This window comes from Sinocyclocheilus anshuiensis, unplaced genomic scaffold (assembly GCF_001515605.1).
Source record: "Sinocyclocheilus anshuiensis isolate Anshui unplaced genomic scaffold, SAMN03320099.WGS_v1.1 scaffold454, whole genome shotgun sequence".
NCBI lineage: Eukaryota > Metazoa > Chordata > Actinopteri > Cypriniformes > Cyprinidae > Sinocyclocheilus > Sinocyclocheilus anshuiensis.
In genome coordinates this window covers 4,741,702-4,768,158 of record NW_015548217.1, presented here as the reverse complement: position 1 = coordinate 4,768,158, position 26,457 = coordinate 4,741,702, and the positions used below count along the sequence as shown (strand labels likewise).

Here is a 26,457-nt window from a genome sequence, read left to right as displayed (position 1 = left end):
CATTACTCCAGTCTTCAGTGTAACATGATCCTTCAGAAATCATTCAAATATACAGATTTTAATATTCTTATTCTTAATGTTATCAATGTTTAAAACACTTAATATTGATTAAAATCTACTGCTTAATAATTTATATTTAATATTTCTGTGAAAACTCAGATCATTTTTTTTTCAGGATTCTTTGATGAATAGAAAGTTGAAAAGGACAGTATTTATTTGAAATATCAATCTTTTCTAGCATAAATTTATTTACTGTTTTAAACTTTAACAGTTTCATGCATGCTGGCTAATAAAGTATATCATAGTGTATATCTGTAATTACAAGTTTTAATGTGTGGTGGAATAAATTGTGATTCCTGTGTGTACAAAAGGATTCCAGCCTTGTGTTGCATTGGTCATGCATTTGCAAATGCATCAGTGTAGTAGTGTAGAGTATGTTTCTGGTCTAATGCTCATTGCAGCAGGGGGTGGAATGTCCTAAAAACATCCAACATGAAGCTGTTAACTTCATAAAACATCTCCACTGGCAACCGTGGCTTCCTGGAGGTACAACCGAATATCCTTCACCGATCTGGCATGTGGGAAATTTAAGCACGCCATTGTAGAATTAATTTGAACTGATAAATAGTGACCCTCCAGTCACAGCGGCGTAAACCGCAAATTACATGTGCCCCCTCCCATACAGCCAGCACTTATCCAATGAATAATATTTCTCAAGGCTGTGCGCTGGCAAAAAAATCATGTATGTTATTCATTATGAAATGGGAGGAATATCATACCTCACCAGACAATTATATAAATTCCACTCAAAGGTAAAACATTTTGTGATTTTAAGAGGCCGTTTGTTGCCAGTGGAGTAAGAATTAGAATGGTATATGAAAAAAAGTATGTGCAAAGTATGACTCTGAATTGAAAAAGCAGGGGGAAAAAAGGAATCAGCCCTTCAGTTTCTCCTTGAATTCTTAACAAGACACATGGATGAGGGCATATGGGCTTTAAAAAAAATGCATGACTTTTAGTAATCCAACCCAGGTTGTGAAACAAGTGGAAAAAATGGAATCAAACAGAACAGAAGAAAAATAACATTTCAGAATTTACAATATGATCTCATACATATCAAACAACTGAAAGCGTCGCACAATTTTTAGGAGGAAAAAAAAAGACTGAGAAAGAGCTAACAAGCACACAGTCTTTGTTTAATGCAAGTAATGGCTACACATTCCTGTGTTTCTGAATGGCTGTGTGTTTTTAAAATAGTTCACACAATAATAAAATGCAAGCCTGCATGACTGTCCTTCTTCAGTGGAACACAAAAGGTGAATTTATGAAGAATGTCCAAGACATGATTTTCCACATAATGAAAGTGAACAGTCAAGCTCCAAAAAAAAAAGACAGATATAGATCGATACAGAACATTATTTGCTGCATTTTGGCCTAAAATAACTTGCATTGAGTACCATATTCATGTATTAACATGCTTTGTTATGATACTTACATGCAAAGCCAATAAAATAATAACTTACAATCTTATACTGTTCATTAAATTTTAATTGCACATAGTAATGTGTGAGGAACAATGAAACATTTTAGATTTAGATTTACATTTTGATACAGTTTTTGCTGATAATATAACCAAATATTGTAAGGTAACCTAATATTATTTTTTGTGTCACACATATTTTCATTTATTTGAGATTATACGACTAACAATTAGCACTAGTTGAACACTACTTTAGATGTTTTGCGTTAGGTCATTCTATGATAAAGAGCAGCTAGAACATTTTTCAAAACGTCACTTTTTTTTTTTTTTGGTAAACTCTTATGTTAAGTGTGTAAATCAGTCATCATAAACATCTTTTACTGTATGAACTGATCTCAGCATAAAAATCTTCCATCCTCACACTACATCTGGACGGTATTAATAACTAGCATTAAATCTAGTGCAGGGAAATATGAGAAAATTAGTGTCTTCAAAAGAATGTGGGATGTGTTCTCATCTTAGCAAAGATTTATGTTTTGGTGAACACAAAATGCGTGCTGTCAAGTAAACAAACCACCAAATATTCAGTTGTAATGTTCAGAGCAGCTTATATCCTATCTTGTTAAACAAGAAACGGTGGCCTTAAATAGAAAAGAGAAGTGCAGTGAATTCGCTGGAAAGTCTTTAAATGCTGAATCAATTTGGAGGCAGCTTTGTTTACTTAAGAAGTATGCCTGAGGACAGGCTCTGATTGCAACATGAACTGGGTAATAGGTAATTCTGCCTGCAGTTCCGTGTTTTTTCTTCCTTATGGGTGAGAAAAAGGGAGTGCCTGATGTTTCTCAATATACAAAAAAGTCACTTCCATGCTCACACAATGATGAATACTTTCCCAGCATCCAATTATTCAAAGCTTCCAAAAGCCACATGTACTAACCAAAAGCCATCACCCATTCCCTCCCAGAACTACTCCCAGAGCGCATCTGCTTGAGGATCCAGATTTAAAATTGGATGGCAAGCATTTAAATGTATTAATATTCCCTTGAACTGCATAGGTCCAACAATACGCTAAATGGGCCAATGGCATATAAGATTGTCAATGAAAAAGAAAAGAGCATTTGTGTTTGTGGTTTCATGTAATTTTGTAAAAAATGTGTAAAATATTTTCGTGAAAAGTTAAAATTTAATGACTGTAAAAATGTCAAGTGGTCAAGTAAAAAGTAGCCTAGACTTACACTTTGTGAATGTGTTAAAATAAAGTATTTTTTCTCCAAATATCAAGAATTATTCATTCATAAATATTGTTAGAGTTTTGCGGCACCGTATGACATTTTACAACCTGAGCTAACCTTGCCTTATCATAAAAAGGTCAAATTATCTGATATTTTTTTATTCATTATAATATTAGAACAGTTGTAGAACCTTCAATAAAATGTATAATAATACAATATTATAACAATATAAATAATATAATAGTACAGAAATAACAAAAATGTTAAAATGAAATAATAAAATCAAATAAAACCCAAATATGTAAACAACTAAAAGTCAACCGCATTTTGATGGTTTCATATTTTTGGCAAAGCTATTTCCATGTTTTCCCTGCCGTCTGTGACCCTTTCAGAACAAACCTGCTACTCATTTTTGAGTCATGACCCACAAGTTAAAATACTCCTGTTCAGGAATACACTCTTACAATTGGACTGCAAAATACTAACATTATACTCAACCCTCCATAAATCCCCCAACACTACTCCACAATCCTTCTAAAATACTTCACATGTTTTATTAAGAGCTCTCGACTTTCTGTCGGCCTGTTTAAGATTTCTCCTAGTGCCGCGGCAGGCCACATTGATAGCACTGCTGAGATCTGCAGGGAAAGAAAATAAATGACCCATTTTTATTGCAGTGTATGTGGTAAACATACCATCTAAATGAAGGAGCAGACGAAACCGGAACGCACTTTACCCGAACGCCCTCTGCAATTCAAAACCGCGATAAAGGAGGAAAACGCGTCATCGCATGTAATCCGTTTTATTTAAGAGCAAATTATTACCATTGAATAGTTGAAACTGAGTGGCGTCTTGATGAGAAATATAAATGGGTCTATCTTCTCGCTGAACAACATGCTATCATTAATAATCCCCCAGCAGTGGACATCAATCACGCTGTAATCATACACACAGCATTCCCGTCACATAGCTCAGCCCCTGCTGGATTACCCAGCATCCACTCTGTCTGCCCATCAAATCCATTCAGGCTAATACAGAAGTGGGTTGTTCTTAATCATTCTTTTTGCGTATCCTTAAACAGATGAGGGATTCTGTCTCAAGTGGGAATTGAGAACCACTTCTTATTCTTATGTTGTTATTAACCTGTTGCTGCAAAACAATACAATAAGACAAAACTAAAATTTAAAATATATTAATTATTGATTCTTTGCTGAGCCTTTTTGCCAAACTGTCAAGTTTTTTTTTTTTTTACATATATATAAATATATAAAATATGAATTTATAAAGATAAAGTACTATTTTAGTAAAATACTAAAATAACATTATATACACACACAAAAGCCCCCGAAAATAAATAATTAATAAAATAACATTTTATGTTTCCACCATGTAATAAATAATAAAAAATTGACTTTTGTCTCACAATTCAGAATTTTTTCTTGCACTTCTGTTAAAAAATGTCCAAATTACGAGATATAAACACACATTTCCAATTTATCTCTCGCAATTCCAAGTTTACATACTTTTGAATTTATATCTAGCGATTTTTTATTATTTTTTTACATAATTCTTAGTTTACATCTTCAATGCATATTACAAGATATAAATTCACACTTCTGAGAAAAAGTCAGATTTGTGAGATAAAAAGTTGTTTTTTGTTTTTTTTACTCAATAGCGGAAAAAAACAACTGCTAGATATAAACTTAGAATTCTGAGAAAAAAAGTCAGCAATATGTAAACTTGGATTCTTGAGAGAGAAGTCAAAATTCTATGTTTATATTCCACAATTCTGATTTTTTTAACATAAGTAAGAGGGGAAAAAGTCTGTGTAGTGAGATAAAATGTCGCAATTACCTTATTTTTTTCTTACTTTCTTAGCCAAAAAACCCAGAAAAATATATAAATATATTTATTATAAATGTATAATAAAAATATATAATATTTAAATAATAAAGGCTTAAATGCAAAATACACTTCATTGTATAATACAGTTAAGATCAATTATTTGGTGCTTCCTTAAAAGTACTAAAAACAGTTAATGAAATCATTATGAAAGCAGAATCAGAACCAAATAATTAACTTCATGCCGATTCCCATCACTAATCCCAATGCTGTGCGGAGGAGCAATAAACCCCTGTGAGGAACAAAGAGATGAGATCACTTGCCACACAGCACGTCACAATGATGAGAACAACTTGAGAACATCAGCTGCTTCTCTGAAGCGCCAGAGAAAATGTGTGTAGCTCCTTCCATAATGCAGCTATTATGTAGTAAAATCATAAGTATACGCTCACATAATAACACTGGCCTCCTAAAAAGAACCTCATGAGAGGTAGGAAATGAATCAAGAGAGAGGAATAATAGTGTGGCCATTACATGGCATCAACCTATAAACTCTCTTCAATAATTCACCAGTACAATCCCCACCCTCTCCAAACCCCTTACATCCAGATAAAAGTATTTCCCTCTTTCTTTCTCTCTGGCTTTTCTTCTCCCTTGTTTTGTAGGGAAGGATTTGGCGGTGTTTCTTTCTACTAAAAGGGTCATATCACGAGGAATTGAGTTTAGCTTGATCTGTTGAGATAAAAGAGTTCATTAGACTACAAAAACATACAGTAACTTTCAGAACTCAAAACACGTCCACCCTAGTCCAAAAAGAGCATCTATTGAAACTGAGCTACAAAAATGACTAGCTCTGAAACTCTGAACTTCCTGCTGTTAGCTGGATACGTAAATATGACCTCCAACACTTACAAACCAACAACACTTATTGGGTGTTAAGGTAATAAGGAGAAAGTAGCATAGATACTTTTGTTCCTAAACAGCAGAAAAACTAGCGAGTACAATGTGGTAAATTCAGTCAAACCTTGTGCTGTTTCTGGCTGTGTGTAGCACCTACAGCTCTGCAGATCCCGCAGAAGAATCCCAGCAATAAAAACATGCTGTTCAAGTTATTTAAAAAAAAAAAAAAATCTCTGATAATTTTGGTCTAATATCAACAGTTTGAGCAACACATTTCAACACATATTGTTTTGTGAATCCATCGCGATGTAATGCAGCTTTAGTGGTGGTTACTTAAGGATGGTGCAGATAAAATTCGCTAATTTGAATGTGAAAAGATACAGTAGCAAAAGATGTCCATTTTTATGGTTAGGGTCAGAGAGAGATTGAAAAAAAATTCTCACAAAAAACAAGACGACTAATATTATTTTAATTACTTGTAAAATAAATATCTAACTAAAACTAAAACCATAAAAAGCTTTTATAGTACTTGAAATAAACAGTAATAGAAATAAAATAAAATATATTTAAAAAAACGTAAAAGATTTTCTTCAGCTAGATGACGAGCCAACATTTCTCATTTTTTGTCTACTTTAATTTGAAGTACTAAATCTAAAACTAAAATAAAAACTAAAACTTGTTGATATATATATATATATATATATATATATATATATATTTCTCATTTTTTGTCTACTTTAATTTGAAGTACTAAATCTAAAACTAAAATAAAAACTAAAACTTGTTGATATATATATATATATATATATATATATCAACATCTAATTACTAAAACATTAAATTAAAACAATGTAAATGTAAAAAGTAGTATATCAATGAACTACTTAATTTTTCTGTAAAAATCTCCACCATCCTATATATAATAAGAGGTAATATAATATATAATAAAAGCAAAAAGTCAATAAAATAAAATAAAAAAATAAAATGTTTGTCCAATCAACGAGAATGCCTCACCATCTAATAACATCTAATAACAAACATGTCCTGTTTTAATAGGACAGGAAAGAAAACAGAAATTTTAACAGCATTGTTCTGAAATGGTGTAGCGGAGTGGATGTTATCATAACCATGTGACAAGCAGGGGTCCAAATCAGCTGATGCCTGAACAAAAATCCCCAGTATCACTTATTGAATTCCATATTCTCAATCCCCAACCACCCTCTTAAAGTCCATTCAAGTGAGGATAAGACTTGAGTCAATTTAACATCTTGTTGTCTCCTAACATGTGACCAAAGAGGCATGCAAGCGAGCCAAACCCTGCAGTTATTTCCATTAACAGAGGAACAAATGACTAAAAATATGCACCATTCCAGCTGTATTTTTCCTTAAATAGTGCTGCTTTCCATTTTCATCTTTCTTCTATAATGCACTGGACCGCTCTCAGTTCTGTAGAACTCCCCTCTTCATCGCCAAGCCCTTGGAAGCACTGTTATTCGCTTCAAAAACTTAATGACAAGACTAAATGCAGAAGATTTTCTGCCAAGTAGCCGTCACTTTGAGCATAAAAAGCACTAGAAGTCTTTTTTCCCCCCACTCTCTCTCAGATTTTCTCGGCTTCAGAAATGGCCAACATCAGATCTACCCCTCTGTAACAAATCTAGTGTATGGGAGCCTTTACAATGACTTCATATGTTGAACTAAAGCCTTAATAAATAACAAAGTTTAACAGAACGACTTCTTTGGGTTTCAATACAGCATGCCGTGGTTGTGTTTAAAGCCCTGGCGAGAACAAAGACATTTTAATCTGGGTATTCAAATCCCTGCAGGCTGTCCGATTCGAGCAGGACCCCTCATGTTAAACTTTCAGAGACAAGAGCATGGTTTTTTAGCAGAAAACTGTGTTTTGGAGCAAGCAGAGAAGCCCAAGGACATCCATTAAAGTCATTGGGAGCCATTTACTCAATTGTATTACTCACTGTCAGTTTGTTCACCCATCTTGTCAACTGCTATTATGTAAACAGCTCTATCGTCTTTTACAAAACAGCATTCAGTAACCCAGCATTTTTCCAACAGGAAGTCATGCACATAAACTGGAGCCTCTCTTTTTTTATCTGGCAGCATGTATGGAAAAGCGAACTGCACGCAAACCCACTGTTGTTTGAATATGCCATTCAAACACAAACTCTCAGTACAGCTCCATTTAACATATTTTAATACATTTAAATACAACCTCACAGATTTATCAAAAAAAAGAAAAATCAGTGCAGAAAATAGAAAATAGCATTTTTCATTCATAAAATGTACACTGCTTTAAAGGGATTTACTCTCATCTCATTACCCTCAAGTTGCTCTAAATCTGTACGAGTTTGTTCTGTAGAGCACAAAATAAGATATTTTGAAGAATGTTGGTAACCAAACAGTTGATGCTAGCCATTGACTTCCATAGTATGGAAACTACTTTGCAAATCCATGGCTACCAGCAACTGTTTAATTACCAACATTCTTCAAAATATCTTCTTTTGTGCTCTACAGAACAAAGAAACTCATATACGTTTAAAATGGCATGAGGGTGAGTAAATGATGACAGAATTTGCATTTTTGAGTGAATGTAAACAGATCGGAGAAAGGCCGCCATTTACAGACAGTAATTACATGCCCAGTTGAGGTTTTCTAACCGTTGACCAAAAGTGGGACGAATCGCTGTTTTGGATATCACAGCAGCCCTTTTGAAAAAATAAGTTACTGACACAAGCAGGCGGACTGTGACGGACTCAGACCTCAGTGTAAAAACAGGCTTTCAGTTCATCTGAGAGTTCTACTCTATCATACAACAAGCTCTCGACTCTCAACTTGACAGGCTAAAAGCCACGAGTGTCTGTTTCAATCACCAGCTCAAAGTCACTCTTTCCTGTTTGTACACCAACAGAGGAAGCTGCCTGCTCTCATACAGCAGCCCATTGTCAGTCAGGTAATGAAGACGAGGGTCTTGTTTGGGACCACAGACTCAATTACTGAATCATTAGTCATCAATCCTCCATTCATTTATTCTTTCTTCACTCAATTATGCCAATGCAATGAATCTTTATATGAATAAATAAGCAGTAATCAGCCTCTAAACAGTAAGGTCAGAAACATACTTTACACAAGTATGCAAATGTTTGGTCAATGCATTGCAAGAATGTAGTCAGAGTTGGGAATCGAAAATCAATTCCCGAATACTTACGGTATACTTAAGGTCAGGAATCGGATACTTGGTGTAAAATCAAAATTTCAATTCCGCCTATCAATTCCTGTGTTCGCACCTTTTATTTTTAGCTGGCGAAAAGTGGCTGTTAAAAATGTATTTGTCTTTGAATCATTCATTCAAGAGATTCGTTCAAAACCACTGATTCATCCACTAATGAAACAAGTAAATTTTGAGTGAGTAACTAAATCATTCCATTCATAAATTCCATGAGATTTTATTTAGTTGTCTAATATTTTTTCTTCAAAATTGTGAGAGAACTACAACCTCCATTTAAAAAAAAGTCTCTATTTATCCAGAATCATGCAGCTTTATTTTGCACACAAACAACTCTTAATCGAGTCCAGTTTTTATGTAGCCGGCTGATTTTTACTCATGGTATTCAGCAGCAATTAAATGTTTTGCAAAAAGACACATAAAATAAATATGTTTGATATCTAAATGTTTGACTTCGTTTTTTTAAACCACATTGAAATCGAAAATGGGAATCGATAAGAATCAGAATTGATATGCAGAATCGAAATCGGAATTGGAATTGATCAAATTCAAATGACACCCAACCCTAGTGGTAGTGTTGTAATGCTAAACATTAATTTTTGCATTATTGTGGGAGTAACAAATCTCAAGTTACCTTTAAACTGATCAGTTTGACCAGTATTTTTACAGATTTCCACACTTTTCAACTTCGGCTATTGCTTATTTATTATCAGGTCTAAATAGCACCATTTAATAGGACTGTACAAAAAAAATATTACACTTTTTAAAAAACAGGTAATCATTCTTAAGTTTGAAATCTGGAGCTTAATATTTGACAAAAATGGAAACAAATCTGCAATTCATCATAAATATAATGATTAAAACAGTAATCAAAATAATAATTATTAATATTTTTCTATAGTAAAACAGATATTAATTACAAATGACTTCTGCATGCTGGTTATCAAACAATAACTCTAAATTAGGGCTGTGCAATTAATCGCATGCGAATGTCATGCGCATCTCGTCAGTAAAGCCGGTTCCGTGATTGGTAAAAGAGGGCAAGACATCCAGGTGAGTGCGCATTTTCCTCCTGTGCAACAATTCAAAAGGCGTCACGCCAGTAGTGGAATGTGGCGTTGCTCTATAGACGTGGAGGAATTCTGTAACAGTGGTTTTCCATGGTTGCGACTAGGGCTGTGCAATTAATCGCATGTGATTGTCATGCACATCTCGTCAGTAAAGCCGGTTCCATGATTGGTAGTAAATCTCCATCACCTGCTTTCAGACTGAGCGGCATTTACTACACAGAGCTGTAGTTCACTGACAATTAGGCAATATCGCGTTCATAATCGTAGATGAATCGCATTCGATTATGAACGCGATATTGCCTAGCTTGTCAGTGAACTACGGCTCTGTGTATTAAATGCCGCTCCATCTGAAAGCAGGTGATGGAGATTTACTACCAATCACGGAACCGGCTTTACTGACGAGATGCGCTTAACAATCGCATGCGATTAATTGCACAGCCCTACTCTAAATATAAAAATACAATCTATATCGCTATCAGTCATAAAAATGCAATACTGGTCAATCTATACCTGAAAGAATGAAACAACGCACAAAAACATGTGTATGTGAATTCACATACTTGCGTAGAGTTTGTTTCACACTATACAGTTTCTTTAAAATCAACTTACCGAATTCATCACACACGCTCTCGTTCTCCACCAGCGTGGGGTGCTCAAAAGTGTCCCTGCAGTACAGGATCTGGGTGTTGTTGGTGAGGGAGGCGATTCCCCCCAGGGCCAGTACCACATGGTCCGTCAGGAAGGAGGTGGGCCGCTCACGAAGCCGCGCGATAATGGAGCGGTACCGACAGTATTGTGGGTAACTCAGTACCAGAACTTTCTTCTCCTCCACATCCTCACCTAAACACAAGAAAGTACAATTCATTTTTTAAAAGAGAACACTGTTATTTCTGGCACACAAACAGCAACTCAAAATATGGTTTGACTGAAAAAAAAAAATGGTGTAGGATTTACTCCGAAGCAATTTTCACTCAGAAATTGCTAGCAAATTTCACAAATAACCAAGGCCATAACCACAAAGCATAAAGAAATAGAATGGTGAAGGGAATTCAATGTCTAATTCTAGTTGGAATGTAACAATTTTCAACCATTTGCTAATAATATTTGAAAGAATAGTTGACACATGCACTTTTATTTGTATGCCTAATATGTCGAAAACGCAAAACGTTTCTTGCCTCGTCACATTCAGTAAGGAAGTATATAAATCACATAAATGATATTACATTTTAAATCCAAAACGGCCATATTTGAGTTTGCATTACTGGATATTACTAGACGTTTAACATTTATATCATAAAGCAGTTGTCAAATATTAAATGTTTCACTACTTCCATCTTACCTCGCTCTCTATTTTAATGTTAAAACTAGTGTTGTCAAACGATTAATCACGATTAATCACATCCAAAATAAACTGTTTTTTTTTTACATTATATAACATATATTATGTAAACAAAAACTGTTATTTTGGATGCGATTAATCGCGATTAAACGTTTGACAGCACTAGTTAAAACGGATACTTTTCACTAAAATTCACGCACAAAGTTGTACATAAAAGCTGTAAAGTTATAAATCAAGTTTTAAAGTTGTAAATAAAACATTATTGAAATATATATATATTTTTTTTAAATGCTATTTTTGTCTTATTACGTTAACATTTCAATGCTTAATTTAATGTGTTACTTGCCATTTCTTTGTAATTAATTCTGAAGTTTACTAGCAAGTTCTGAGTGACAATATTTCCAGTGCACTTAGAACAAATTCAAGCAGAACAGTAAATGTCACGACGGTGAGCCTGTGCTCACTTTATATTTCATAGTTTTACACATTTACAGGTGTAAACTATTATTTACACCATTGATTCCGATATTATTCTTTCCATGAAATGAAAACGGTGGTTACTGCACTCTCATACCATCATTTCATGACATCAACTCAATCCAACTCGTTTATTTCAAAGACAATGTTTGACATAATTCAATGAGTCAGAAGGCTACACAATGGCATACAGCACAAAGACCATTGATGAATCATATGCTCTCTAACATTAGCTTCGCAGTTATGATAATTCAACCCAAATCGAAGCGTTGTGACTTCATATAGCTAATCTTATTCTATAATGGAGGAGAGCTGCTCCCAGGGGTCCGGATATAGATTTGTGGGCTATTATGTTTTACTACAGCCTGAGCTGCTGGTTTAACATGACAGCTCTCTGTTAGGATTGGCAATATAAAAGATTCTGGGCAGGAAGCCACGTCACTCAGTTCTTGGAGATCAGAGATCTGAGCAATAGCATTCGCCTGTTAGTCTTCCCATCAGAAATCGAAAAAAAAAAACCCTCGGCTGATTCAAAGTATCATCGCATCTCTCAACCTCAAAAACCTGACATCTCGGCATACAAGCTCTCGTAATATGACATGCGAGTTGCAAACCTCAAACGATGGTGTCCTTGGAGAGAACTAGCTTTATTCACACACAACGACCGCAAACATTCTGCTGCTGAGAGCCATAAACGCATCTTTTACATGTAATTTCTGCAACACTAGCATCGCCAAATGGAACTGCAAAAATAATGATTGTTTTTTCAAACGGGTTTCTTGCCCCAACTGCCACTGGTCACACTCTCATTATTACAATATCACATGATCCTGCAAAAATCATTCTAATATGCTGATTTGGTAATGAAGAAATATTTCTTATTACTATCAATGGTGAAAACTGTTGTGCTGCTTAATATTTTTGAGGTTATTAATTCTTTGGTGAATAGAAAGTTAGCAATCATAGTAATCATTTGCAACATTATAAATATTCATACTGTAACTTTTAATCAATTTAATGCATCTTTACTAAATAAAAGTATTGATTTAAAAAAAAAAAAACCCCAAACATTTGAACGGTGATGTGTAGATTTGTTTTTATATGTGACCCTGGAGCACAAAACCAGTCTTAAATCGCTGTGGTATATTTGTAGCAATAGCCAAAAATACATTGTATGGGTCAAAATTATTGATTTTTCTTTTATGCCAAAAATCATTAGGACATTAAGTAAAGATCATGTTCCATGAAGATATTTTGTAAATGTCCTACTGTAAATATATCAAAACTTAATTTTTGATTAGTAATATACATTGCTAAGAACTTCATTTGGACAACTTTAAAGGTGATTTTCTCAATATTTAGTTTTTTTTTGCACCCTCAGATTCCAGATTTTCAAATAGTTGTATCTCCCAAATATTGTCATATCCTAACAAACCATACATCAATGGAAAGCTTATTTATTCAGCTTTCAGATGATGTATAAATCTCAATTTCGAAAGATTGACCCTTATGACTGGTTTTGTGGTCCAGGGTCACATATATAATGTTTGTCATCTTTTAAATAGCATTTATTTTTAAAGTGCCTTTTTATACATTTAAAACAACAAAACTGCACAAATCACTGTATTTAGACATTCCCGATTTTCATAACAGCCTTTTATTTGATTAAAAAATGAATTTGTTATTTAGTTTGACCTCCTGAGCTGCACGAATAACATTTTCCGAAGGTTAAGCACCTCTTTTCATTAACAGTCTGTTGAAAAGAAAAACAATTGGACTTGATTTGTTAACAGTTTCAAGACCCATTTAAGACCCGCAGTATTCCCCTCTTTTACTTGCAATTAGCACAACCCAGGTTTGTCTCAAAATATCCGTCTTTTAAGGGCCGCACTGCGCTGTGCTAATCACGCAGGGATCCAATGTACATTTTCTTGATTAGATTTGGCTTTGGGCTGCAGAAGAGGTCAGAAACCAGCTCTACATCCACACTGTTAATAACATCTAACCTTTTCTAAAGAAAGGATTTCTTATGTTTAGCAATTTAACTGGCTAGGACGACACTATGATTAGAGAGCACTGAAAATCGCATTATGCAATTTTCCAGCAACACACTTTGACGAGAAGCCTTTGTGAGGAGGAAGGGGGAAACGCACACAGGTAGGGCACCAATTGTTCGCAAAATCAACAGACTGAAATCTGCATGAGTAATCCTAGCATGTCTCATCAGATCAGAAAGAATGGACGTTTTCCGTATGTCAGTTTGCTCCCCGTATACTGCTCAAGTGCTCCACAAATGTCAAATGGGCCTCTGTGGGAATATATTTACATAACCGCTCGCCGCTGCCAAAGAGGACCAATTAAACATAAAACACGGACGTATGTTTTAAAACGCCTCTGAGTTTTAATAATTCATGATATTTTTGTTCTATAAAACTTGGTTTGAGGATCTGTGACATCAATCAAAACGAATTAAGCCATTTTTTTTTTCAACAGAACCTTTGTTTTGATGAGATGGAATGAAACTTTTTCATTATTTCAAAAAAGGACAGAATGTCAAGATACAAGAAAGCTCAAGGAGACAGATTGAGAGAGAACCGTATAAAAACACTCTCTTTACAGCCCAAGGTGCATACTTTCAATAACAAGAAAACGGCAGTGTACTTTTAAGACATATAACAATTATGACATTTAACATGACAAAAAAATACTGATAAACATCTCATAATGTTTGTTTAAAGTTCACTCTTGAACTTGCCTGAGCTTGTGATGGGAGTTTACAGGGCCATTTATCCAAATTACTTGTCAGCAGGTCTTCCGTGAGTTTATTTGCCAGTCAACAATTACAAATAATGCCATAACCCAAGATTACGACATGAAAAAGCCCCTTTGATTATAATACAAAGAAACCTGAGCTCTCAGTATAACATTGCTTGTCATCAGCCAAACAGCTCCTGCAGACTGGGGTTATTATTGTTAACTAACGTTTTATTACTTTAAATAAAACAAACATTAACAGAAATGAAATAAAATATATACTGTATATATAAAAAACTTCAGCTAGCTGACAAGTAAACATTTCTACATTTTTAAGTACTAAAATAACTAAAACAATAAACATAAAAAACGAATACAATTTACAAACAAACCAACAACAATATTACTACATTCTTAAAATTAAAATAAACACAAAATACAAAAATAAAATCTAATTCAAAGCATTTAGGTATAATAATACTAAAATAATACCGCTGCAGACCACACTCTGGTCCAAAAAAATAAAAAATAATTTTATTTTTTTTTTACAGGCGTTTTATTTTTTTATTTTTTTTTTATTTTTTTTTTTTTTACAGGTGTTTTACCTGTATTTTGAATTTTGGACTGCATTGGATTGTGTTTTAGGGTTAAAGTAAATGTCCATAAAATTAATGGATAATGTCCTGGCAGAATTTTTTATTATTTTATTTTATTTCATTTATTTATTTGTTTAATTTTATTTTATAAAAAACATTTTTATTTTTATTTGTATTTATTTATTTATTTATTCAAATAGTTAACTAAAAGTAAAACTGAAATTAAAACAATTAAAAACACTGAAATAAAAGGCTATACAGACTACTCACTGAAAAAAAAACTAATAATAATAAATATAAAATATTTCAGCTACATTCCTCATTTTAATTTAGTTCAACTTGTACTAAAATAACTAAACCTGAAATAAAAATTAATAAACTATATAGACATATATATTTTTAAACTAAATATGTTAAAAAATGTCAAAAAACACAATCTTTTAACTAAAATACAAATGAAAAAATGTATGCAAAATATTAATCTTGTAATAGAACCTCAACAATACTAAAACAACACCACAGACTCCAAGATACACAGACTAAGCCTCAATAAACACAACCACTGTTAATATGCATTACACATAAGCTTCAAAAGTTTCGCCAAATGGGCCGGTGAATTCCCAGAAAGTCAAACACAGGCCTAGAGATACATTCCTGTACATCTCCACCCGCCAAAACAACCCTTACCCAACATATTCTCCCTGTCAATGAGTCAGCTTCAACAAACACGCTGTAATAGCTACCTGTCTCTTTAAAATATGCAGGTTAAAATATCAATTCGAGCGTGAGGACAGAGACAGAAGGTGAAAAAAAGAACAATTCCTGTTATCCTGACAGCAGCTGCTTGTTAGTTGTCTTGGTTACTGTATTAAAATAAGCGTGCGTTGATGCTAAAGTTATTGGCGTGTGTTATTATTAGTGCTCTCTGCACCACAGAACACAATAATGAAAGGAAAATGTGTGTCATCGCCACGGCAACTGTTTTAATGCAAGACTCCCCGTCAATAATAGTTAACAAAATTGCACTTCAGTCATAAACCCACAAATCAATTTCCTGTGTGTGTGTGTGTGCTTCACATTGGAGTGATGAGCATGTGTGTGTGTGTGTGTGTGTGTGCAGAGATTGTAGAGATTTTTTAATACATGTCTTATTAGAGCTGGGTTCAGCATAATCAGTCTTTCCCTAATTATTATTCACAGCCGCGACCTCTAATGAGTCAAATAACATCCATCTATTAATATTGCGGGCTGCTGAGATTCTGCGCCCCTGTTGGGTCATTAAAGTGGTTCTGATACTTCAATATGCCTGATGTGAGAGCCTGAACAGATTACAACATACACTACCCGAGCAATATCGATCGCCATGTTGTAAATACAGAATAACAATGAACAGAAATATCTGGAGGTGGAAAGGACAAAATAAGGGCTGCAGAAAAATCGTATTGTAATTTTTTTTATTTGAAAGTCAATCTGTTATTATTTAACATCTCATATTGCTGCTGTTTAGATACAGACAAGAATAAATGTCATTGAAACCAAGGCTTGTATATTAAAGTCTTTGTGCCAATAGAAAGACTTTCTGTAATAGCATCAACATATGGAACTGCAGACACTTTACTCATCTGCCATTGGTCAACAAAACAAATAGCCCCACCTCAAACTCATGCTATTGGCTGAAGCAATGTTGCTGTGTTGCTATGATGCTCATACAAACAGATGAGCAATGTTTTGATAGTGTTTACAATTTTCTGGAAAATCAACATATGAACATTTTAATATCAAAAAAATAAATAAAAAAATCTCTTTCAAATTAGTTAACTGAAGTGGGAAAAGAATCCAGCCCTCACTGTAATTGCATTGCAGTGTTATTTGTAGTATTATTTATGTGTTATTATAGTAATAATTAATATTTTGTATTAATAAATACAAAAATAAAGTTTTTTTTATATTTTCAGTTTATTTAAATTTTTATTAATTGTGTTATGTGCATTTGCCCTTTTTATTAGGTTTTTAATATTTCTATTTCGCTTTAATATATATTTGATTTCAGTTTTAGCTTTAGTGATTTTAATACTTCAGCTGAAACTAATATAGTTAATAATCACAACACTGTCACTTAATAACATTTTCATAAAAATAAGCCATTAAGATTATTTTTTTTCAGACTACATGTAAAGCAGGAAGACCCCAGAAGTACATTTTAGCATAAGTACTTATTACAGAAATAATAAACAACGTGTGAAACTTTGTGTTTGTTTGCCTCTTTATTATGAATGCTTCTTGTATTTCTCATTTGTAAGTCGCTTGGGATAAAAGTGTTTGTTAAATTAATAAATGTAAATGTAATGAAATATTAGAAGCAAATTCAGATATCTTTTCAGTCCACTTAAACTCAATCCACTTTTCATTCATTTTTTTTTGGAATGTCTTTGATGACATTATTGCAATATCATGGACCGCAGAATGTCACAGAATTTGCCCAATTTTGGATGGATACCTCAAAAGTAGGTAAGGTATATTAAAGTAGGTAAGTACACTTAAATCAAAATGCAATATAGACTAGTGTCTGTGAACATTAAGCCGCAAAGACACCATTTAAATATGAATCCTGCATGTTCTGCGTGTCTCTGTGTGAAAGAATGGAGCAGTAGAGCGGTTTTGTTTACTACACACAAACCCATCAAAATGAAAGTATGGTTTAACTTGAAGAAACTGTGACAGAAATATTACTTAATGTAATGATAGTACTACTATTACTAATAAAATGTTATTAAAACATTGTTTTTAAAGGAATATTTACCAGAAAATGTAAATACACAAAACAATATTTCTGGAAACAAATCAATCAATAAAAAAAAAAATAATAATAATACATAATTAAAAAAATAAAGTCAGTTAATAAGAGATTAATATTTAATGAAAACATTCAAATGGAATCCAGAAAATTAATGGAAAACAGAAGTTGGTAAAAAATAAAAATGAGAAAAAAAAATTATAGGGCCTTAAAAATTTTATTTTTGTAAAACTTTTAATAAATTGCTGTTTAATATTGTAGAAGAATTCAAATGGAAAAAAATGGTATCCAGAAATATTAAAATATAAAAAAAATTGGAATTTGGAATAAAAAAATAAAATAGAATTTGGGAAAAAATAAAACAGATTAAATAGGTCCCTATTCTAGGCTGAGTGGGTCACCGTAAACAGGGTCGTCAATGAGAAAATATAAACAGATTCCCCAGTTAACCAATCACCTGCCACGATTTCAAATAAATATATAAAGCTTTTCATATCCAAATGTTCCTAACAGACCCTCCACCAGCTCTTGTTCTTCTTCTCCAAGGTCTTGGCTGTCCTAAAAGCCCGAGTAACATTCAAGATTCAACTATTACCCTTCAAACAAGCCTTTCATTGACTCCACGATGGACACAGTATGATATTTTCACCAAACTGAGAGGAAACATTGAATTGAGAGAGTAGGCGCTTGGAAAAACACACTGTTCCTGCACTCAATTACTGAAACGGTTTCTTTGGCGAGACTGTATGATTGCTGTTTGTGTGCCACAGGAATCGCTCGATAATTAAACCCAATATATTGCGATTCACTTGTGATACAGATGTGGGACGTGGCACAACTCTACCCGTAATTCTATGATATTACTCTTTATTTGATTCCAGCTTGTCCGCGCTGAAATTACCCTGAGCTCATTTTTCCAGGATATCCCCTGATGTCGAAACCATTTGTTGATGATTTATGGCACCTGCCGATATTTTACAGCAGTGGGCATTCGTCCGATATAGTTCCAGCACAATCCGTGTTGCTCCCTAGCAACAAGCCAAAGCACTGATATTCCTACAGAGGGACTGGTTCCAAATATAACTGTCTGTATTATTGATTACCACGCAGCAAACTTTGCATTTAATGGCTCTTGTAAAACATGACAGGCTAGAGCAAATTTGGTTATGTCAAAATGTTCCACTTTCTGAAGAGAGACACGTTGAGCCTATTATTCTAATGATGCCTCTATATAGAAAACTGAATAACAAGGTGCGGCTACATACAGAAGTCACTTTCTTTCAGGGAAAGAAAGATCACTTGTCATTATGTGCTCAAGAAAAAGTAAATATAGCAATATAAAAGAATATTCCCCCTATATTTGTCATTATTTTGCAAGCGTTATAACATTAAGCAACACTGTCGATGTTGCAATGATTTAAATCGTTTCCTAAACTGTGCAATTAGACTTGTTTTGCAATGCCTCCTAAAATATTTTAATAGAGTTTCTGAACTTAAGTGTTCAGTAATGAGTTTGATTAACTGTATCAGTTCAAAGTTTTGATTTGTTTGCATCAAATAAATCACACTGCATATGTAATACATGAAAACTTTTTAGTAACAAACACAAAAATTTTATTTTATTTATTTATTTTATTTGTTGAAAAATATGTATACTTTTATTAGGACACATAAATTGATCAAAAGTATCAGTAAAGATATTTATAAGGTTGAAGAGAAAGATTTGATTTCCATTCATCAAAGATTGTCATATTAATAATTAATAATATAACAATATAATAAACCACATAAAGCAGAATGACAAAGTGTTGATTTGTTTGCATCAAATAAATTATATTGCATATTTAATACATTAAAACGTTTTAGTAACAAAAACACTGACATTTATTTATTTATTTATTTTGGAAAAAATGATTTTATTAGGACACATAAATTGATCACAAGCGACAGTAAAGATATTTATAATGTTAAGGAAAGATTTGATTTATGTATATATATATATATATATATATATATATAATTAATGATTTCTGAAGAATCATGTGACACTGAGCACTGCGTAATGGCTACTGATTTAAATGAATTTAATTCATTAATTCAATTTATTAAATTAATTTAAAATAGAAAACAGTTATTTTAAAATGTAATATTTCACAATTTCGAAATATTTTTAAAATATAAAATAGTATATAAATATATTATACAAACAATACAGACTAATTATATGTTTAATAAATGTATACAAAAAATGTTCCTTGTCATAGCAGCATTCGCATACAGCTCAAAATAAATGACTTTCTTTATAAGTGCTGCTAATACACTGAAACGCTTTGTTTCTACAGCTGTTCAGTTACTAAGATTATGATATGATTACACAAAAAAAACAAACCACACCTAAACCTTTCTAGACTGCATTGAACGTATTTGTGTTCAGTATCTAAAATAGATGGCTTCTTTTTCTAGAGATGTATCTTTCAAGCAACATAACAAGCATATTTGTGTGCAACATACAGCAGAATGACAGAGCGAACGGTTCACAGAGTTGTGAACGTGAGTCATGGGAATTGTACGTGTACTGCAAAATTCTCATGAATTGTTCAAGACTTGATATCATGGAACATCTCTCATACGGACTACAAAAGATCCGATCTGGCCCTTTGAGCGGCACCCCAGAATTGATCTCCAGTCGAGTCCAAAACAATGGAAATAAAGGAGCTTTCATCTCTGAAATTCATAAGCACGACAGGGACGGATTAACACGTTGCCAGTCTTTGATGCAACCAGGAAAAACAACCGAGCATAGCTCATTTTTATGAAACAGTAAATGCAAAACAGTATTTAATTCTATGTGTTGAGTCATTAAATCATGTACATACCGCTCTTCATGATTAATCCACAAATGTTTTTAATCAATTAATGCATGCAAGAACCCTAACATCCTCGATACAACGTATTTGCTTGTATTTATTTATTTTAATAACAAATTTCAATATGCAGCAGTCAAACACTGGCGACGAGAGACACGTATGTCAAAGCGATTAACTTGCGCTTGCTCGTGGGAAATGGCAAGTGTATTCTGGGGAGCCCCGCTGGAGACAATGGCGGCACTCATGTGACTCAACATGATGACAATAGCCACAGACAGAGGGAAAGAAGCGCATTACCCAATGAAACTAATTAAAAAGCATTTTGAGTGTGAGGAGGGATTAGATGACAGAGGATAAGAAGATAGTGTGCTATCAATGCACTATTGTGCTGATTTCTTAATCGGCAGTCAGCGGTAGACAAGGCCTTTGCAATTACTGTCCAAAGAATTATCCATTCATAATTCTCAGAGCTGACACAAAGAGCATGCTTATTAAAGGATCACCGTCTGTCTTGAACCATGGGGTTCTGCGCTATGGAAGAAAAAACACAACCGCAAAAAAGCACACTGCACTGATATAGGCAGTAGCATTTATTGCTTTTTTTTTTTTTTTTTGGAAGAGATATCTAAGATGATAAAATTATGATACGATATGACCAAAATATTCATCTTATTTTAATATCATGGTAATAATATTTCACAATATAGTTATTTTTTCGTGGAAAAAAACTTTTTCTGAGTGGCGCAATCAGAATATTGCTCAAAGAAATATTTATTTGAGCATCGTGACTAACAGAACATAACAGCAATTACTCAACCAATAAAATAAGCTTGGGGCGGGGCTATCCTTTTTATCTGACCAATGGAGGGATTAAGCACACACAACTCATTCTTTTTGCAATTCTCTTTGGTGATGCTGGTGTCTCACATTTATTATAATGTATTTTCTCTTTTTATTTGGACCTTCATTTGGAAAAATATGTTTTACCCACCAGGAAACTGTATATAATTTATTTAATCAAAAACAGGCAGAACTAATTGGGGAAATGCATCTAACAGCCATTTTTATCTATCTATCTATCTATCTATCTATCTAAAATGATAAAAATTAAACAAGTCAATAAAGCAATATCACTATAGTATTAAACAGTAAAGTATTTCATCATATTTTTATGTAATAATTATGTAATAAAAATAAAAATTATTATTATTATAAGTATAATTATTATTGTTATAATTACTATTATTATAAAACATTATTTTGAAATACCAAACAAAAGTGCAATTACAATACTAATATTTATTTTTGGTGTGGGGGGGGGGGTCACTTTGAAACACGCAGCACATCAGATTGCATATTTATATAATTACAGAATTTGATAACTGCACTAAACCATGCTGCATTCTCAGGCATTGTTAGAATTAATTTTTAATTAATTAATTAATTGTTTTAGAAATTTAAAAAAACAAAGTTTATAAGCCAACTGGTGAGTAACACTGTTTCATATACTTGCCAACACTTTTTTATGCATGATATTAATACATCATATCATTATTCACTTCATCCATAAAAATTTATCATTATACCCCTGTTAAACAATGTTATTATTCAGGTAGCTAGTTTTAAACATATCAACAATTTTACGCTAATGCTACAGTGCCCCTTGTGGCAATGCTGAGAATGCAACATGTACTACACCATACCAAACCTCTCCCAGTTTACATATTTCTACCACATCGTCTAGCTCTATTCTAGAGGAAGCAGATTCTTTGACTCTGAAGAGTCAAAAGGGCTTAGCTCACTGGATATTAGACACCACATGTCTGAGAGGTGCCATGTCATTATGCTTAAACTCAAAGAGCCACGGTACGTGAGATGATAAGAAAGGAAACACTAGTGTTCACTAATAGCTGTTATTAAGCAGCACCGACACTCACTGGAGGTTAAAGGTCAAACTGACAACTGCCCCGGGGCACAGGGGGTAAGAGGTGGCTGCTGATTGGCCACTGAGGCTGTATTAGAAATGTTTCCATGGGCAACTGGTCTCAGATCAGCAGTAAAGGGCATCTTTGTTCTACTGTCTCAAAGGGCTAACAGCGAACTTGATAAATCAGTCCAAGAGAGTTTTCCAGCCACTGAAATATCAGCTCTGCTTTAAACGCATGCTGCTGTCTTCCTTTTCTGCAAGCTTGTGCAAATCACCTGGGAGTTTGAGAGCAGCCGCCCGAGAGAAATACCACATCCTCTAAAAAAAAACATCAGTGAGGTCAAATTTAACAATGCAAAGAAAGAAACCAACTTACAGGCATAGGTCACCCAAAATTCTGTCATTATGTACTCACCCTTTTGTCAGATGCGTACAATTGCGTTTTTCCATGGAACACAAAAGAATATATATCAGTAACCGTATCTGTCAATTTCCCAAAAAAATGACAAAAGCACTATAAAAGACGCCTACATGATTTGTACATTATATTTCAAGTGTTCTGAAGTCATATGACAGCGTTGTGTGAGGAACAGAGACCAATTTAAGTTCTCCTTTTGTGTTCCACGGAAGAAAAACAAGAACATGAAGGGGGTATGATTATTGGCATAATTTATATTTTTTGTAAAACTAGTATTTTAAATGTAGTCGGGTATATAATGCAACCTGGATAATTTTCTGGATATTAGTACAAAATAATAGTCAGAAATGTTTAATTCTTTAAAATGGAAGAGTTTATTGTGACTTTAGACTAAATATTTCTTTTAAAAAAGTCAAATAAAATTTTGTATATGCTTTTTGTTGAGCGTTATACTTGAAACATCAGGCTCATATAGTATAATATAGGAGAATATGGAGCTCAAAAAGAAATAAATGAATAAATAAATAAATAAAAAGCACCATCAAACTGAGAAAAATTTTCAATTTGGTATAGATGTTGCTATTTATATGAAACAAAAAATACAATTCTGACAGATTGTAATGTAAATCAGTGAGATATTTATAACAGTACAACAGACTACTTACATAAAATGCATATAAATGTTAGTTCTCACTCTATATCGCCCAATAATATGTCTTGATAAATACGATGCAATGCAATACAATCATGACATTCCTCAAAAACCTGATGTATCATATTGGATACTCAATACTTTACCATCATTTTTCTAAAAAACGATGTATGGATAATCAAGTAAACCTATGTTGCTTCAGTCCAGTAAGTGTTCACCCTTGAAATCTTACTAACAATATAAAAGTTCTTAAACTTACTTTTTAAAAATCAGTAAAGATTTAACAGCATAAAGACACATGAACCACAACCTGAAGCATTTTTTGAATTAGACTAGACGGCCTTTTACTGATTAAAAAATATTATATTTTACTAAAAACATAAAGCTAAAAACGTATAATCTACCAATCAGAAAACAGAAGGCCTTAAAAATGTGTGTGCCAAATATGATAAAGTAGGCTTTACATAGAGTTAAGATTTAACTTGTGTAGTGGAATAAATTTGATGAGCAAATAATTAAACCCCTCATGCTCACAATATTCAGAGCCATATGACTAAGCCAAATGAATGAACACTCTTAAAGGCACTGCAGGCAAATAGGGCATTAATTAGCCTAAGAGATGTAAACCGCACAAAGTCCGAGACGTTTAATATTTAAGGAAGGCCTTCTTGAATTTCTTAACTCCCCCCAAGCTTACTAGACATGAAATGATTGGCTGACGATAATAACAGATTAGTCATCGCGAGTGACTGGGGCTTGGCACCAGACACCACAATAAGCCACATTGTGTTTCCTGACAAACGCAGCCGGCCCCCTCACTTTAAAATATAAGATTCCACAATAGCTGCCTGGAGGGGGTGACGAACTTCAGAAAAGATCGCCACACTGCATTAACATTTATTTGAATTTCCTTCGCAGGAACAAATGCAGCTGTTTGAGAACATATAATGCAACGCTCCTTAAAGACAAATGAAGGCTTATTTTCCATCTGTTGTTGGCAACTCTTGCTATGTTTTTCCTCTTTCCGTTCAGCTTCAGGTTGTTGGGTTGGGGGGATTTGCCGTTATAGGAGAAGTAACGTTAATAACTCAACTGTTGTTTCAGGCTCTGTAATGGACAGACAATAAAACTATTCATTTCCTCAAAGGTCAGGCCTGGGAGACGTACACATTGTCGGACTGTCTGCTGGCATGGACGCTATCTCACCTCGCATACTTCAGCTCAGGGAGTCTTGGCTTGTGGAAATGCCGAAAACGGGGCCAAGTAACAAAAACAAATACGTTTGGGCGATGATTATGGCTCCTTGCTGTTTTGTGTTTTAAAAAAATGACTGTGCCATTATTAGGGAACCAACATGCTTTTTCCATTTCAATTCCCACTCCACAGTTTTGGAAACGCCGGCTCCGGTGCCTGGATTCAGTCAGAGAACAGCGATATAAGAAGATCAGAGAGCTCTAATGGACAATAAGCCCTGTAAACTTCCAGCAGGCTTGCCAATAAGAAAAACATGACGGTTAGAAAAAACGAAAAATGAAATAATCGTCTGGATTGAGAGCAATCCAAATCAGAATAAAGAGAGCGAAGCACAGGCGTTAGTTTCTGTAATAAGGATTATTCCAAAATCAAAGCGCCTTTTCATTTGCTTTGGCAGGATGGTGATGTCTTTTTATAAATAACATCTACATTCTGGAAATGTAAAGCAAATGCTGAAACAAACCTGTTTTTTTCAGTGCTGCGTGACTGCGTCTACAATAATGTACACAGGAATATGCTCTATATACATAATAATGCATTTTGTTATATGCGCCTCAAATATAGGACACAATTTCCTGCCCAGAATCTCCATGTTTGCAACATCATTTGTATTTAGCCCGGAATATATTACCCTGGCTGTGAAAGCTAACGTGTCATCTGTTTTACTCTCCTTCGCATTAGCCTCGCTCTCCCTGCCAGTGTCAGCACAACGTGGATTGCCTTTTTCAGGACATGAAAATGAAAGTCACATAGATTCTTGTCACAAATCAACTGTAGCATTAATGTTTTTGACATGAATGTCATTTAGCAGACAGATTCTAGCCAATATCCCCAGCATGCAATGAGCCAAAAGCTGTCTCTAACAGAGATCCCAGAAAGAGTCTCCACATACAAATACAGTCTGAACAGATAATAAAAATGCCACTTTTACTACTCCATGATAGTAGGAAAGAATCAAATGGAGAGATATAGGACTAGCTGGATAGTCAGAAAGATATATAACAGTTATTTATAGTCAAATATACAGATAGATAGATATACAGATAGATAGATAGATACTGACAAAAAGAGACATAGATAGACAAACAATACATAATCAAATTAAATGAGACAGACAGACAGACAGACAGACAGACAGACAGACAGACAGACAGACAGACAGACAGACAGACAGACAGACAGACAGACAGACAGACAGACAGACAGACAGACAGACAGACAGACAGACAGACAGACAGACAGACAGACAGACAGACAGACAGACAGACAGACAGACAGACAGACAGACAGACAGACAGACAGACAGACAGACAGACAGACAGATAGATAGATAGATAGATAGATAGATAGATAGATAGATAGATAGATAGATAGATAGATAGATAGATAGATACTGACAAAAAGAGACATAGATAGACAAACAATACATAATCAAATGAAATGACAGACAGAGACAGAAAAATACAGACAATAGATAATCAAACAGACAGACAGACAGACAGATAGACAGATAGACAGATAGATAGATAGATAGCCAAACAAAACAACAGACATACAGATAGACAATAGCTAATCAAACTCAATGACAGACAGACAGACAGACAGACAGACAGA

General features: G+C 33.8%; 1 protein-coding gene across 1 annotated transcript in view; it reads right to left on the bottom strand.

The window, feature by feature from the left end:
• Window positions 1-26,457, bottom strand: part of LOC107654064 (AT-rich interactive domain-containing protein 5B-like) — a 129,264-nt gene that overhangs the window by 74,859 nt on the left and 27,948 nt on the right. The window contains exon 4 of the mRNA XM_016440991.1: window positions 10,375-10,605. Within this exon, the coding sequence (XP_016296477.1) occupies window positions 10,375-10,605 (231 nt within the window). The remainder of the gene's footprint in view (window positions 1-10,374; window positions 10,606-26,457) is intronic.